Here is a 16,317-nt window from a genome sequence, read left to right on the forward strand (position 1 = left end):
GATAATACTTGGGAAAGTGCAAGCCACACTGATGTTTTTCATGTAATGTCTGACAGAAAATGGCCTTATGTAGCCTTCTTTTTGTATTTAGCAGCATGAAACTCACCCTGAAATTCATAATCAGATGGTACCTGCAGTGACTGCCGAATTAAGGCTAAATGTCAACTGTCAGATAGATATGCAAATTGGAGCTTTTCTCGCTCACAGATGAGTCTGAATGAATTGAGTGTATGCCAGGTACTGTAGTTCTGTTCTCCCTTAACGGCTGTTGTCATCTTCACAAGCGCAGAATATTGGGGGTGAAGGTTGGAAGCAATTAAGACATTATTGTTATTACTATTATCGTTATGCTTTTAGAAAAACATGCATTCAAAAGATTGGAAGGATTCTTCAAATTTGACACATTTTCAAACTTTGTCATGCATTTTCATTGTCTGATATCCAACGGAATTGTCAACTTGTTACACTCCATTTCCATCTTCAGTCGAACATTGCCTCCACTCCACTCATACCAACGTATCCGCCTGAATCTAATGGGATCTTAAGTTGACACTGATGCATAGCAACGCCAACGATTTGCTAGAGTTTTAAAGGGATAGTTCGGGTCTTTTGAAGAGGGGTTCTATGATGTACTTATCCATACTATATTACCTTCAGTACATGGCGGTTGGTACTCCCCCATTTTGGAGAAGCAGGGAGGGCTACCAGCACTGGAGCAAAGCAATGTACTGCTTTGGAAGGGAGCAGCTTCAAAACGTATTTTAGCTTCCTTATAGAAAGGCTCACCTAAAAGAATCAATATCCGTTCAAGTGTACGGTATGTTTAAGGGGAAATTAACTTCAAGTCAAACTTATCGAAGCTCTCTTCAAAGCCAGTAGCCTTCATTAACAAACACAGTATAGACACGTTTTACTTTCAGTTCAGTTCCCCGTCGGAAAATATTCTAAATATAGGTTACGCTTAAACTGATATGGATGTTTTTTAGGTGGGTCTTTCGCATAGGTTGTTAAAATAGGCGTCAATTTACGGTTCTGCCGAGTGAAGCCAATGCGCACGTGTCTTAAAACGTGCATTCTTTCGACTGGCCAGCAGGGGGCGACTCCTCTGGTTGCGAAAAGAAGTCTGATTGTGTTCTATGAGAGTTTATGAGATACTTCTCTCTTGATTTATTACCTCAGTAAACATTGTAAACATGATTTTATGGTCTCATTTGCTAGTTTCAAGTCTTTTTCAATACACCATGTTGATTTAGTAAATGATGGTCCCATCCAGAGTAAAATAAAGCATAAAGCAGAGTATGCATTAGGGTGGGCTTCCTGTGATCAACAGAGCTGTATACGTCGTCTCTACGTTACTCCTCTGCATTCCAAACCAATGGGTGACATCAGACGACGTCCACTTCCTATGAGTCTTGCTGCTGCACCCGTTCAAAATATTACATTACTTTGCTTCTGTGCTGAGGACTCCTGTCTGCTTCACCAAAATGGGGGAGTTATGACTTTCATCTACTGTAGATACAAAACATGACGTCGACAGCGCACAGAGTGATAACATCTTGACAACATCTTGACAAAGGCACTAGTCCCGCCCTTGGCGCTCAATGGCTCGATTGCTTTTTAACCGAGACATTGCTGTTTCTTGTCATGATGCCGGAAGAAGCAGTCAACTCGGTTGAGTGGGCTGCTGATTCAAATGTCTGGCAAGCATGTTTTGAAAAGCAACAACCTCACGTTTCCGCTCGTATTGTCCCAGAAAATTGACTTGAAGGATAAATAAATACTTTAGGTCGCAGCTGAGATGAGAACCTGCATCACGGAGCCGGTGTAAACAGCTGCAAAGATCAACGGGGTTAGACATTTTCACTTCTTCAAGCATTTTGCAAATATACCACATCTTTCATACATTATATTTTTAAAGCCACCGATTCCATTAACCATCCGCTTTTCAACAAACCAAAACATATTCAACATCTTTCATTTGTCAGAATTGCCCTCTAGTTACTCACTTATTGTTTTTCGTGTTATATTCATCACTGGCAACTTTTTATGAAACTTTTTATCTTCCAGATAATTCATGCAATGGTTGGACTCACGATTAAGCACTGCCTTTCAGCAAGTCATACAAGAAGAAATCCATCATTGATGAAGCAATGGCCAACTTCTGCAAGGCAGGAGCCTTGTAGTTCATAATGCAAAGCAACCACGAGACATGTTCCACCCGGTTTTACCAGCCTGCAGGTTAAAGCCAGAGTACAGTTACAGTTCTAACCTCAAAAAGAAAACGTATTGATGAATGGGCTTGTATTACTGGAGGAGGCAGCACAATTTACAACTGATGTTTTTTGGGAGAGTGCATCCAATATCAACTACAGGTACAGAATACCTTGTAGAATACCTTGTTGTAATAACCGTGTAGCTCAGAAAGTTGAAGAAGTGAAATGAGCGAAAGTGGGTACGTCAAAAAGGCAAATTACAACACTTCATCTGACAATGTGCTCTGCCGTGTGCTGAACATTACAGACGGCTGTAATGTAGCAGTGACAGATTATCTGGTAGTGGTATTTATTTTCTTTAAATTAAGGTAAATAGGCTTCTTCATTTTCAAGACAAGATTAAATATAGTTCTGAAAAGTGAACCTTAATTGACATTTCAGTTTTTTACTATCTTCAAGTAAGGAAAAATAGTTTAGAGTTTAGGCTCCAATAGTCAAATATCTCTTGGAGGCAGGTTTAATATGTTGAGGACAAGATAGAAGACATTTTTCATTACTGTCATTGATAATACAATGTCACACATTACCATCTGGACAGTATCTACACGCTTACAAGCGCTGCATATCCATCTCAAGACCCGACCATGTAAGCATTTGGATGGATCCAGATCCCTTATTTGCCCTCAAAGGGTTCTAGAGACCCTGCATCACCCCACTGAGCCCCGTCTCTGCACATCTCCATCTCTATGTTGGTGTACATGACCATGTGGCATGTTACAAGAGAAGGCAAAGGGATTGCATCATAGGTCCGCTACTCAAATTATGCAACCACCTCTTCTCTAACACTTTTGATTGATGAAAAGCGAGGTAGCATGTTGTGAACAAGTGTAGACTCCCATATATTTAGATATTTTCATATTTCAATTCTAACATGTTTTGGGGCTCTTTAAATATTCAGTGAGGTTATGCTGTTTGATTGACGTCCACTGAAATGAATATTACCATTGACAGCTCAAACATGCTCCCCGACTTGTCTCATACAGAACTACAGCATCTGCAGCTGTACTTCTGAAATTAGACTCTGAAGCAAGCCTTGGTTTACAGATCAGAAGACCAGCTGCACAGGATTTGTCATTGTTTTCGCTCCTTTTCTTTGAGGCATTGCATTCTGAGACACTCTTACAGGGAATTCTATCATGTTATTATTTGAGCATCATTGCAAGGCTTCCTCGCTTTTGAGATCTACAGTTTCCTTGACGGCCTAAATGCTCCTATTGCTGCGCTTAAAGTTGCCAGGGCTCTTCTAGCATTTTTGACATGTTTCTTTGCATGTGATGCACTTTGGCTGGTGTACCATATGGAAAACCAAAAATCAGGCTGTCACAGATACCTTGAATAGCAAATGAATTCAATTGAATTCATTTTGTATCGTCCAAAATCACAAATAACTGGTTTACAGTCAAAGGGTTTACAGTCTGTGCACATACGGCATCCTCTGTACCGGGACCTTCACATCGGAACAGGAAGTACTCAGCCAAAGAAAACACTTTAACGGGGAAAAGAAAGAGGAAGAAACCTTAGAGAGAGCAACAGCGGAGGGATCCTCTCCCAGGATGGATAGAAGTGCAATAGATGTCATGTGTACAGAATGAACAGCATAACAGAGTTACAACACATTCAATGCGTATGACATCAATTATTCATATAATGAGAGTGCAGAATAATGATGGAAATAAATGAATATAACAGAATAAATATATCTGATAATATGGAATTGCAGTAGTCTAGTCTAGAAGTAATAAATGCATGAACACATCTGCATCGCTTTGAGACCGACTGTGTCTGATTTTTGAAATGTTACGCAGGTGAAAAAAGGCGGTCCTTGAAATTTGTTTTATCTGGGAGTTAAAGGACATATCCTGATCAAAGGTAACTCTGAGATTCTTTACGGTGCTGCTGGATGCCAGCGCAATGCCATCTAGAGAAACTATATCATTAGATAATTGATTTTTTATTAGTTGCTCTTGGCCTAGTATAATAACTTCAGCTTGTCTCAGTTTAACATCAGGAAGTTGCACTTCATCCAGGTTTTCATGTCCTTTAGGGATGGGTATTCAATTAAAATTCAACGAGGTCCATTTAGAGAGAATTTCCTCCGGAACATTAAAGGTCCGGAACATCCCAGTAATGTCTAACTTGAGCTACGATTTAGTAACACATATATATTGAAATTAGACTCTGAAGCAAGCCTTGGTTTACAGATTAGAAGACCAGCTGCACAGGATTTGTCATTGTTTTCGCTCCTTTTCTTTGAGGCATTGCATTCTGAGACACCCTTACAGGGAATTCTATCATGTTATTATTTGAGCATCATTGCAAGGCTTCCTCGCTTTTGAGATCTACAGTTTCCTTGACAGCCTAAATGCTCCTATTGCTGCGCTTAATGTTGCCAGGGCTCTTCTAGCATTTTTGACATGTTTCTTTGCATGTGATGCACTTTGGCTGGTGTACCATATGGAAAACCAAAAATCAGGCTGTCACAGATACCTTGAATAGCAAATGAAACATTTATATTGAAGTAGTAGTTGTATTAACGTCTGTAGTCAACAACTGACTCAATTGAATCTCAACAATATTTATTGTCAGTTTTCAAATTGAGGATGAATTATAAACAATACATAATCTAATAATAAATCAATGTTCTTCTCTCTCGTTTCAATTAAAATAACGGATGCATTTAAGAATAAATTAAACAACAGAAAGCTTTTGAAAAATGTGTATCTTAAAATAAAGTACTTCATTTAATTTCACTGAATTTCCCTGCAGCATTAAATTCAGTGAATTCAGGGTGAAGTGATGTCAACCAAGAAAAGCATGATGTTATATTTTTCTCATCCTCTAAAAAGGAAAATGATATTGTGCAGGGACTCTGTAGTTATTAAAACCTTGTTTCAGCTCTATTCCTCTCTGTTAACATCATTGTTGGGCAGTGAATCATATTTTAGGATTCTGATCATATTGGGTTGATTTTCTCTGGCTTCATTTCGGATGTGAGTGGGTACGTATGCTCAAAATATGTGTGCTTTGTCTCATTGCCACAAAGGCACTTTACGGTAAAAGCATTACAATCTGAACAAAAGAGATGACATAACAGAAAGGAACATCACAAAAACATACATGGAGGCTTTGAAGGACTGGGGTGATGTGATCTCTGGTGCAGGAGTGGGAGAGTAGACGGGAAGCTGAGTTCTGGATGTATTGTAGTTTGTTGATGATTTTGGTGGATGCGCCGTACAGGATGCTGTTGCAGCAGTTGCTAATATCACTTTTATTATTACTCACATTACTATTTTATATTACCGATACCATTAATGCACATTACTGACTTTGCTTCTTCACCAGAGTCTCTGTGCTTTCTCACCTCGCAGGTTCCTGTGGATCCTGGTCTTGCCTCCTGCCGTGGTTCTGTCATATACATTGAATGTGTCTTAACTCTGTTATGCTGTTCATTTTGTACACATCACATATATTGCACTTCTGTCCATCCTGGGAGAGGGATCCCTCCTCTGTTGCTCTCCAATAGGTCTCTCCCTCTTTTCTCCACGTTAAAGGGTTGTTTGGGGGAGTTTTCCCTGTTCTGATGTGAGGGTTCCTTGACAGAGGATATCGCATGTGTACAGATTGTAAAGCCCTCTGAGGCAAATTTGTGATTTTGGGCTGTACAAAAATAAATGGAATTGAATTGAATTGAATAGTCCAGTCGAGAGGTGATGAAGGCGTGGATGAGTGTTTCAGTGGATGGGGAGGAGAGGGAGGGGCGGGGACGGGCGATGTTTTTGAGATGAAAGAAGGCCGTTTTTGTGATTGACGTGGCGTTCAAAGGAGAGGCTTTAATCATAAAATGATACCAAGATTATGGATAAGTGTGGAAGCGGGAACAGTGGTGCCATCGATGCAGAGGGAGAAGTTATGGTGGAATTTGCTTCGTGATTTGGGGCCGATGATAAGGATTTCAGATTTGTCGCTATTGAGTTTGAGGAAGTGGGCTTGCATTCTTGTTTTTATATCTGTGAGGCAGTTGGTGACGGTGGAGTGGGTGGTGGATTTGGTGGAGATGTAGAGCAGGGTGTCAGTCAGCATAGCAGTGGAAATGGAGACCATGGTATGATGTTGCCAAGGGGGAGCAGGTAGAGGATGAAGAGGAGGGGACTGAGTACTGAATCTTGGGGGACACGTTGAGAGACTGGGGCTGTGTCAGATTTGAATTTGTTGATACTAATGAACTGCTCACGGTTGGAGAGGTATGATTTGAACCAGGAGAGGGCTGTGTCAGTAATGTGGAGGACCCGAGACGCGAGTAGAGGATGGAGTGGTTGATGGTGTCAAAGGCTGTACTGAGGTTGAGTAGTATTAATAATCGCCATGGTCTCTGAACATATGAGACATACTGGTTTTAAACTGCCCCTGAGAAGAATTAACATTTAAAAGTCTGTCCATTCTTGGTTAAAGACTTTGGTCTCGCTGACCACTTTTTTCTTTTTGGAGAACGCCACGTAAAATAACTTCTCCGACTCGCCTACTATTGTCCGACTACTCGGTCTCTTGCTCAGTCTGTTGCTCGTCTCGCCTGTGTGTTTTAATCTCACTCGAGTCGGGAAGTCTATTATAATACGAATATTTGATTGGCTGAGTAGCATCACGTGAGATGATTTACGACGCATGTCATTTTCACCAGTCTGTGCTATGATGCATCTAAATCCTGACTGAAAATCCTCAAATAAACTATTGTTATGTAGAAAGTCACACAACTGATTTGCGACTGCTTTCTCAAGGATCTTAGAGAGGAAGGGAAGGTCAAAGATAGGTCTGTAGTTGGCCAACACCTCTGGATCAAGAGAAGGTTTCTTAAGAAGAGGATTTGAAGGACTGTGGTCCATGGCCTGTTAGTAAAGACAGGTTGATCATATTTAGTAAAGAGGTGCTAACTAAAGTTAAAACTTCTTGAAGCAGCCTTAAAAGAAAAAACAATTGTGAAATGCAGACAAAACAGAGTTGCGTTGACAATGTTTCACAGGGAGATATTTGGAAAGCTTGATTTCAATGGACTTCTTTACCGTGAAAAATCTGTGTTCTCACTCAAATTAAATCGAACTAATTAATTTATTATATCACTGGTTCTTCCATATCTGATTAATAATAACTTAAGAATTGAATCACTCTCTCCAAGTTCCTTTTAACATTTGAAGTTCAATTTTCAGCTCTGCAGAAGCCTTTGTCGTTGAAAATTGCCCTCATTAACATTTGTACTCTGTCCCTGCCTATCACACAGTCAAAAGGGTGTTAAAGTAGAGTAGATGCCTTTGTTAAAAAGAAAAATCTGAGCCTCAGAAAAGATGATGTACTTGGTCATTTTAAAGGCATTTATTTAAAAATATAGAAATATCTTATTCTGGCTTAACTGCATGGAGAGATGAGATATAAATCGACTGGCATGGCTGTGTTAATCCTTGCATTTCTTTATGATTTTCACCAGGAAGAATGGAATCCGTGGTGCTTAAACATGTCAGGGCTATTTCACATGTTATTCAATTGAAAGCCTTGAATTTTACCTTTTTACTTTTTCATACAGTTGTTACAATGTTGTTTCTTTGCCATACTATAAAACAGGTCTCTGAAGTAGCGGTCAGCTTTGTTTTTTTACTTCACTGGTGCATTTAGTTGCAGATATCACTAAAGGTCCATACACCCACATTATTATAGTATTCACTGAAATAATGACAAGAGGGATTCATTGGTACCCAGCCAACATCCTATTAAGTCTTTTAACACTAAAGTTAATCAGAGAAGATAATAAAAATGTAAATCTTTTGAATGAAGCCTGCTAAAAGTACTAGCATGTCACAATTGTAGTCTCGTCAACATACTACAATGTGGTTAGTGAATGCACTTTCTTTTCAGAGGGAGTGTCATTATCAATCATTGATAATGAATGTTTGAATTGTCTGCTGTCAGCTAAATGTTGTACAAAAGAAGATTATAGTACCTCATTAAATATGTTGTGATGTGCACTTATGAGACGGTATCTCCAGAGGCGAAAGATGTTAATGTATAATTGCATCACTGACTATTATGAATTCAGCTTACAAGTGAATCGTGCAGTGCTTCCATGTAATAATTCATCCCGTGGCATATTTTTGTCTCGCTCTAATCTGTTGCTCCGTACTAAAAGAGCAGTGTTGCACTTTACTGGAAAATTATTGATGTATAGTTGTAGCCTGTGTAGCTCTCTGTCGGGGAAGATAAAGTCATTTAGACAGAAAGGAAGTCCTGCTCCCTCAGATACAGGCATGGTTAAGACATCTACTCTGGGCCGGAATGTGGACACTTGGCAGTCACAGCTTGAGTCAGAATCAAATAAATGATCTCTCAGGTAAAACTGTGAGGCAGTGAGGCTAAGTGCGCGCAGGAGAAGTGGCTCAAGGACAATGGAGGCTTCGATGGGCTTGTGAGAGCACACGATGATGAGACGTCATTGTTAAAATGTCACATGGAGGCAATTTGAGGGGCGACGGTACAGTAGGATGGTGTGTGTAATGGCATGTGTTGTCATGACTGTGTGCTTTTATGGTCTTTTCCCTATAGGGAGTGGATGGACGTGCTTAGCCCTCCCATTATCCCTCCAAGCCAGCGGAGAAGGTCAGGCAACACTTGGAACAATTCAGAAGATCTAATCGGAGGTACAGTGACTTCAATTCTGGTCCTTTTGCCCCCAGACACCCTATTATGTTTATACTCAGGCAAACAGCAAACAACACAATGCTTTAACATTAACCACACTAATTGCGCAAATGCAAAGAACCAATGGAAACATTCACCGGTGTCAAAGCTTCCACCCAAAGACTGCACTCAACATGGTGGGAAAGCATGTGAAACTGTATCTAATTAAGGGTAAAGAGCCATACGAGTGGAGCTCTCTGTCCTCCATATAACTCCATAGGTCAAAAGAGACAGGCGCATTACAGGTCTGTACCCCCAAGACACATCGACAAGGTTAATTGACGAAACCTTTTCAGTTTACAACATCATTTTTAAACCTCCTACACAATGTGTCTTATAATTCGTTTTCATTATCGTCGCCGAAGTTTCCGATAAGATAAAAGGTTCCTCTTGGAGCATTCCATAACCTTTTTAGCATTTAACTGCCTGTCAATTTAACGGCTAAATTCTCTCACTTCAAAGTAGTGGGGATTACAGAGAATCTCTTTACAGCTTGATAATGTGGTACAGGGTCTTAGGTCTTGATTGATGAGAGAAAGAATGGCAGTGACAGAAAACTTTAAAATCCACCTGAGTCTGAAGGTCACCTCACCATCCACGCTTGTCATTTCATTTCATTTCATCCCAGCAACAGCTGATAGAGGAGGCCCATACTCATATCTGGCATAGCTATGCTACTAGAAAACACAATATACATTTTACATTTTTTAATCTGTTTGAATTCATGCAATGTTAATCCAATTCACCGTTATCTAGGATTGTTTTGAACAATTACGATCAAGTGTTGCGGAGTGATCGTCTTGCTTTGTTGTAGGACGGGACGAGTCTGTGGATGAAGAGGAGGAGGAGGATGAGTATTTGAATCTGCTCTATGATCCCTGCCTGAACTGCTATTTCGATCCAAAGACGGGGAAGTACTATGAACTAGCTTGACTCAAAGCTTGAGAGAATCTAAATTAATAAATCGGAAGTCATTGACAGTGGAGGAATGGCATCATCCCTTTTATGAATACACCATTCAGGAATCTTGTGTGTCTCCATGAATAGTCATGTTGGTGTGTAAGAGAGAGGGACTCAATAAATCAGACACATTTTTTTTCTCTCCAAAAAATGGACCCTTGCAGCAGCACATCTGATGGTAGAAAGAATCTTTTCTGAAGTCTTGGCTAGCAGGTTAATATGTCAGCCTTTTGAATGAACTTCCTGGAGTTTCTTTTTACAAAGAGGATTTCTGACATTTAAGTTGTGCTTGACTTACAGTATAGGTCATTTTGTTCTTTATTTATCATAATTCGTTCAAAAATAAGTATGATAAAAAAAATACGTTGATTTTTGGAAATTTTGTTTGAAATAAATATGAATTGAAGTGGACCATGTTGCTGGTTTCTTGTGTGCAGTTTCCTGAAAGTGTCCTGGTAAGGCTAGTTGAACAGATCTGTACTTGCTCTGTTTCAATGTCCTAACAAGCTCAAATTGTGAAAGAAGACAATTGATTTTGAATGTATTCATGAATCAAATGTTGAAGTCCCCACAGTTAAAATGATCCCTCATTGTAACATGTGAACCTGTACTAGATGTTTTTTATGTAACCGACAGTAACACCAGACGGGCGGTTCTTTTCATCAGTCCTGCCAAAGCACTGATTACACCTGATGAACGGCGGATACCAGATGGATTCATCATTCTCAGCCAGAGATGAATTGTTCCTCCACAGTGGCAGGAGTAGAATGAAATGAGAGGAAAACCCACATTCATTTACCAAATTGTGATTCCCTGTAGTTTTAATCAAACAATAATCCCAACTGGATGAATGGCTGACCAATCAGTAGGCCCAGCCAGTATCCTGGGGCCCAGATAAGAGCACTCTTTCTGTCAAATACTGACATATGGAAAGTGTACACTATTGCACGATATGAAATCTGTTCATAATTTATAAATAAAAAACACTTTTCACAAAGTTTATGATTCAGGAAAAGTAAGATCTTGGACAAAGAAAACACCAATTTAAACACAAAATTTAACATTTGAATATAATTAAATTCCAACAAAAACTGTTTTCTAGAAGTTGTGCCGTGAGGATGACGCATGATGTATTTAAGCAGCGATCATATGTTTTCAGTCCTTATTTTTTATTTTATGATGCATGACATTGTACATAATGTACATTTTTCAAAGCAAGGGATTTTCCCAAAAATATGCTCACTTCTCTGAAAAATAGTGGAACTTGAGACTTTCCTTCATTTTTTAATTAAAAAAATGTATTAGCTGCAGCAGGAAATCACAAATACTGTTTAATGTGGCGCATCCCTGGGCGAGGCATCCCTCCTCTATTGCTCTCCCACAGGTTTCTTCCTCTTTCCTCCCCATTAAAGGTTTTTGTTGGGGAGTTTTTCCTGTTCTGATGTGAGGGTCCCGGGACAAGAGGATGTCAAATGTGTACATATTGTAAAGCCCTCTGAGGCAAATTTGTAATTTGTGATTTTGGGCTATACAAAAAGAAATTGAATTGAATTGAATCAGAGAGTCACGTGACACACAACTATCCGTCACATGACGTGTCCTGAAAGGGGGCGTGTAAATATGGCTCATCAACAGGGTGACAGCAACCAGGAAGTAAAAAAACTGGCGTTTGACCCAGTGCGGTTACAGTCGAACAGACAGCATATTATGAACTGAATAACAGATTCTCCCCACCAATTTGGGTCTTGATTTTAATTAAACAGGTGATGATGTACTGAGCGGTATTGTTCCATCATGAAAGTAGGTTAACCAGGCTCACAAGGATGTCAGCACAACAGCAACAGGTACTTATGAGAAGCAACACAGCTGTTTGATCCGTTAAAATCCGCCCGTGGTTGTAATTGGTACGCGAACATAACACGTGAACATGTAAACATACGTAAAGTCATTATTACGATCGTGGTGCCAAAGTTGTTGTCATTAAGTTTGCAGAGGCCCACAACAGTGTAACAGCCTGTTACGTACAAAGTGAAACTGTTTAAACTTGACATATACAGTGGAAGCGGAAATAAGGATTCTTTGTTGTTGTTGTTATTTAGTTCTTTGAAGAATCAAACAGCCTTATATCATGGGATTATTTAAATGGATACACTTAACAGTAGAAACAAATGCACTGTCCTTTATTGCACAATATTCACCATTTTACACATCCGGTATTTTAGTTGCCAAATCCACCTGCCATAATGCAAACAGAAATAACATATGAATGCATTAAGAAGTAATCGTAATAATAGCGATTACATAGGCTTGATGAAGGCTAAAGGAAGCTACAAATCTGGCTTTATCTGACATTGACAGATGCCTTCCAAGTGCATTTTAAAACACCTTACACAAGGATAAACGGAATGACGGAAATGTATTGATGTTACAAAAGAATGTGGATATGTTACAAGTGAGTTGATATCTCATCTTTCATATCGTGAAATATCCTCCTCACGTGTGTGAATAATTGTAACTTTCAGGTTGTGTGAATCCTAATTATCGCTACAAAGACTAAAGTTCTGGCACCCCTAACATGTGATCTCATGCAAGGCTCTGATATTAGACACATTGGCTTGTAATCATAATTCTGAAGTGAGTGATCATGTATTGTCAAAATCACATCAGTCCTGCTTGGCCTGTGATTCACACCCCTGATGTTGAGCTGTAGGTTCATACATCAGCGTGATCCATAACACACGCGCCCTGTTCAGCTGTCATATCTCCTGCCCGTATTTCCTTTTTTATCTGAGCCACACATCATGAACTGCGCTGTCACGATGATGGGCTCTTTAACTTCTCCGCTGTTGGATCTCATTGGATTCATTTGTCTTTTTAGGCCGGGTTAAGGCTTCACCCCGGGATTATTGCATCGGTGATCTTCGTCTCTATGGCGGCAATATTTGCTGCTCTATTGATCATCCGAAAATACTGCTTCCCGGTCAAGTAAGCAGACTTTATTAATGAGCCTTAACGAGATTATTCAACATTTGTATTGCTGTAACGACACATCACCCCGTTCTGTCAAATACCTTTATTTCAGTGAGGCAAGATACAGATACTCACAGCTGAGGCGGATGGAGGACCAGGGTTCAGCAGCGACAGAGGGTGAAGGCGACAGGGGCCCCTGCACAGTCGGAGAGGAGTCAGACGAGGTTAGTGCATCGTCCCTGATTGCAGCTTTCCCTGTCCTTCGTGCCACTGTACAACCTGACACAGCTGTAACTGTCCTTATTACTTCAAATGTCATTTTGTAAATTCATTTTTTTTTTTTTTTGCCTCCTGACAGGATCTTCTGGAATAAATCTCAGACCCGGGATGCAAATCGACCGACCGAAAAAGAGTTTATTGTGGATGAAATGTGTGCTTTAGGGCTGCAGCTAATGATTATCTATAATTATGTTTGAAAACATCATACATTTGCTCCACACCACTGAGAAAAGACTCATCACATTTTCCTACAACCCATGTTGTAGCAACACATCATCAAATGTGTTGCTTTGTTCAAACAACAGTCCAAAGCCCAGCCCAGTGTTGCTAACTCTGAAAGTGTTAGCAGGACTAGCTCCAAAAGCTGTTAAATCTCTCGAAAAAGTCAGGAAGTCGGCAACACTGAGCGTCCCTTCAGGCCTATCCTCCAAAGCCACTCCCCCAAAGTTATCATTATGGATATAAACAACCTCAATCAGCTGTAAAATGATTGATTCAAAGGTGCTAAATACAAGACGTGGAGCTTTTCTACTCCCTCTCAACTGCCCTCATCATGGCTTAAACTGAGCCAGCGGCTTGCTGCTAACAGTACCAACTATATGGCCAAAGTGCTGACAGAGCTAACAGCGTTTACCTGAGAGGTAACCAGAGGGAGGGCGACCACCAACGGCTCCATCAGCTGTAACCGTTGAGCACAGTGCGGAGCAGTGTAGTTGTTATGGAATAATGCAACAGCAACAACAACATACATTTCCGCTTAAATGTGGTTAAATATACCTCAAATGAATAAAAGAAACATGTTGTGGCATGAATTCACTTGCAATGTAATACGTGCAAATAATTGGCAATTATATCGCAATCATTCAGTATCATTATCCAGCAGTTATGAAATAAATGGTTGCTACAAAGCATCACATGGAGGTTTGACATCTCAGATGTTTCAAACTCCCTAATTGACCTGCAGCTATACATAGTCACACTAACTACCAGTTGGCCAGTTGTTCGCTTTGAAATATATTTCCATTTTCATGCCAACGTTAACCCACTTAAAGTACATTTGCTGTCGCGTTCAGAGTCTAACCGACTCTTTCATGGACTTTGGGCTGAGTGATATTGCATGATATTTTTAGACAGCTCAATTTGCCTCAAAGAAGGAAGAAAAACTGCAACTTCACCTGCTAGAAAGTCACGAATGAACATTGTTAGGATAACGTCGCCGTCACAGGATGCTGGTGACAGCTCACACTGATTAATGAGAAAATCATTCCGCCATGGTTTCTCTTTTGATTCGTATTTGTTTGATCAACGAATTAAGCATTGATTATGAGGTTAAAGTTCATGTATTATTTCAGATTGTGTTCTACAGTTACTGATGATGGTGTGAATGATGTCTGCGATTACTGCGTGTATATTTATACTCTGGCGGACATTAGAGAAATATTTATGTTGGTTGTATTATAAATATTCATCCTGTGTACTGGTTGATGTATTTGCCTTCTGCTTGGATTGTCCCTGTTCTGTCCAACTGGACACTACTACGTCACTATTTCTGTCTCTTATCTGAAGAGCATCTCTACTTTTATTGTATTATTGCTTAAATGGACAAACACAGTATTTACAAAAAGAAGAAGAAAACATGGATATGTTTTATGTTATCCAGTCAAAGGTTTCTCTGAATGCATAATGTTTCCTCTTATCGGTAAAATGTGGTACACATGGAGCCTCTGCTGGTTCTCTTTAGTATCACACCGTGTCAGGAATATCAAGAGTTAAGATGCTGCAAACATATACTGTCATAATGCAAATCCCCTCATATGTAACACCAACAGCCCTCATCGCACTAGGGTTGGGTGGACGGAGGAAAGAGTTTTTACAAAAACAAACAGTTCAGCAGTGTCTAATGTTAGTGCTCACACTTATAGAAACATAACGAGCTTTCAAGTTTCGTCCTTTAATTCTCTCAGTACGTTTTAGTTCTTCGCTATTTTAGTTTGTTTCATGCTCGTTCGGTGCAGCTGAAGCTGTTCTATTTAATACGTTTTGTGTTGTTTTTTCCTGTAATTTGTCAGTCATCTTTATGTGTGTGGTTTCATTTGTCACAATTGTATCTAACTTTAATTCCCTAATCAGCTACTCAACTGTGTCTTGATGGATAAATGATGACCTTGTAATGATTGGCCACAGTAACTTTAATAACAGTCAAAACATCAGCTCATTACAGCCTGTAGGGAAATGCTATTTTAATAACAATAACAATAATATTAATACATTTAATGAGTATGGCGCTATTTTAGTTTGGGCCCCTCAAGGCAGGTGAAAGCTCAGACTTAGCTACTGCGCCAGGACCAGCAGTGCAGAAGCTTCGTCACAGGGCCTTGGCCGCTGGAATTATTAACATAAGGAAATCATTGACGAACCCCTTGAGATGTACCATCTCGTTTTTAAGTGGGTCATTGAACATGCTTTTTAGTGACAACTAACTCTTGTGCAAACAGTGTTGTCCATCCATCAAAAGTATGGATTTAAATACCATATATGTCTTGACAAATACACCATCGGCCTATTTATGTTGTGTTTATTAAAATAACTCCCTCTTCGCCAGGTTTCCTTTGAAAAACAAGCTTTAACCTCCGTGACATTTACCTGTAACACAAGAACATCATGAAACAATGTTGTTTTGTTGTTTTTGAGAATTGAGTTCTCATCTGTGATGGTTTCTTTCCAGATTTGTTTGTGCCTATTCCATGCATATGTATTTGCTTTTAGTGAGACTTTGACCTTTTATTCTATCATATGGAGCATTTTGTTAATGTAGATAACCTCACACATAAAATGGGATTCACTAAATACTCTTTCTTTTATTGCCCTAGGTTTCACATGTTTGCACGTCGACTCAGCACTATTTGCTGTTTGCTAAACGCACTGTTACCACAAGGAGTATCTGTTGCACCCATATTTGATATTGTAAAAGAGAGAAACCTGATCATCTAGTTCACATTGCCTCGTCATGCTTAATGCCACATCCTGTTTTTTTATAGCACAAGGAGGAGCTGTTTTTTTTTTCAATGCACAACCAAACAACAGGCATGGTTGTAGGAATTATCAGAGTGCGTGTTCA

General features: G+C 39.7%; 1 protein-coding gene across 1 annotated transcript in view; it reads left to right on the forward strand.

The window, feature by feature from the left end:
* Nucleotides 1-16,036, forward strand: part of cfap20dc (CFAP20 domain containing) — a gene marked incomplete at its 5' end in the record, with an annotated part of 42,179 nt that extends 26,143 nt beyond the window's left edge. Inside the window, 7 exon segments of the mRNA XM_079266107.1 lie at nt 8,856-8,950; nt 9,805-9,917; nt 11,586-11,638; nt 11,755-11,794; nt 12,829-12,935; nt 13,033-13,144; nt 13,279-16,036. Coding sequence (XP_079122233.1) covers nt 8,856-8,950; nt 9,805-9,917; nt 11,586-11,638; nt 11,755-11,794; nt 12,829-12,935; nt 13,033-13,144; nt 13,279-13,293 — 535 coding nt within the window. The 3' untranslated portion in view covers nt 13,294-16,036.
* Between the last annotated feature and the right edge of the window lie 281 nt (nt 16,037-16,317).

This window comes from Melanostigma gelatinosum (assembly GCF_949748355.1).
Source record: "Melanostigma gelatinosum genome assembly, chromosome: 3".
Taxonomy (NCBI): Eukaryota; Metazoa; Chordata; class Actinopteri; order Perciformes; family Zoarcidae; genus Melanostigma; species Melanostigma gelatinosum.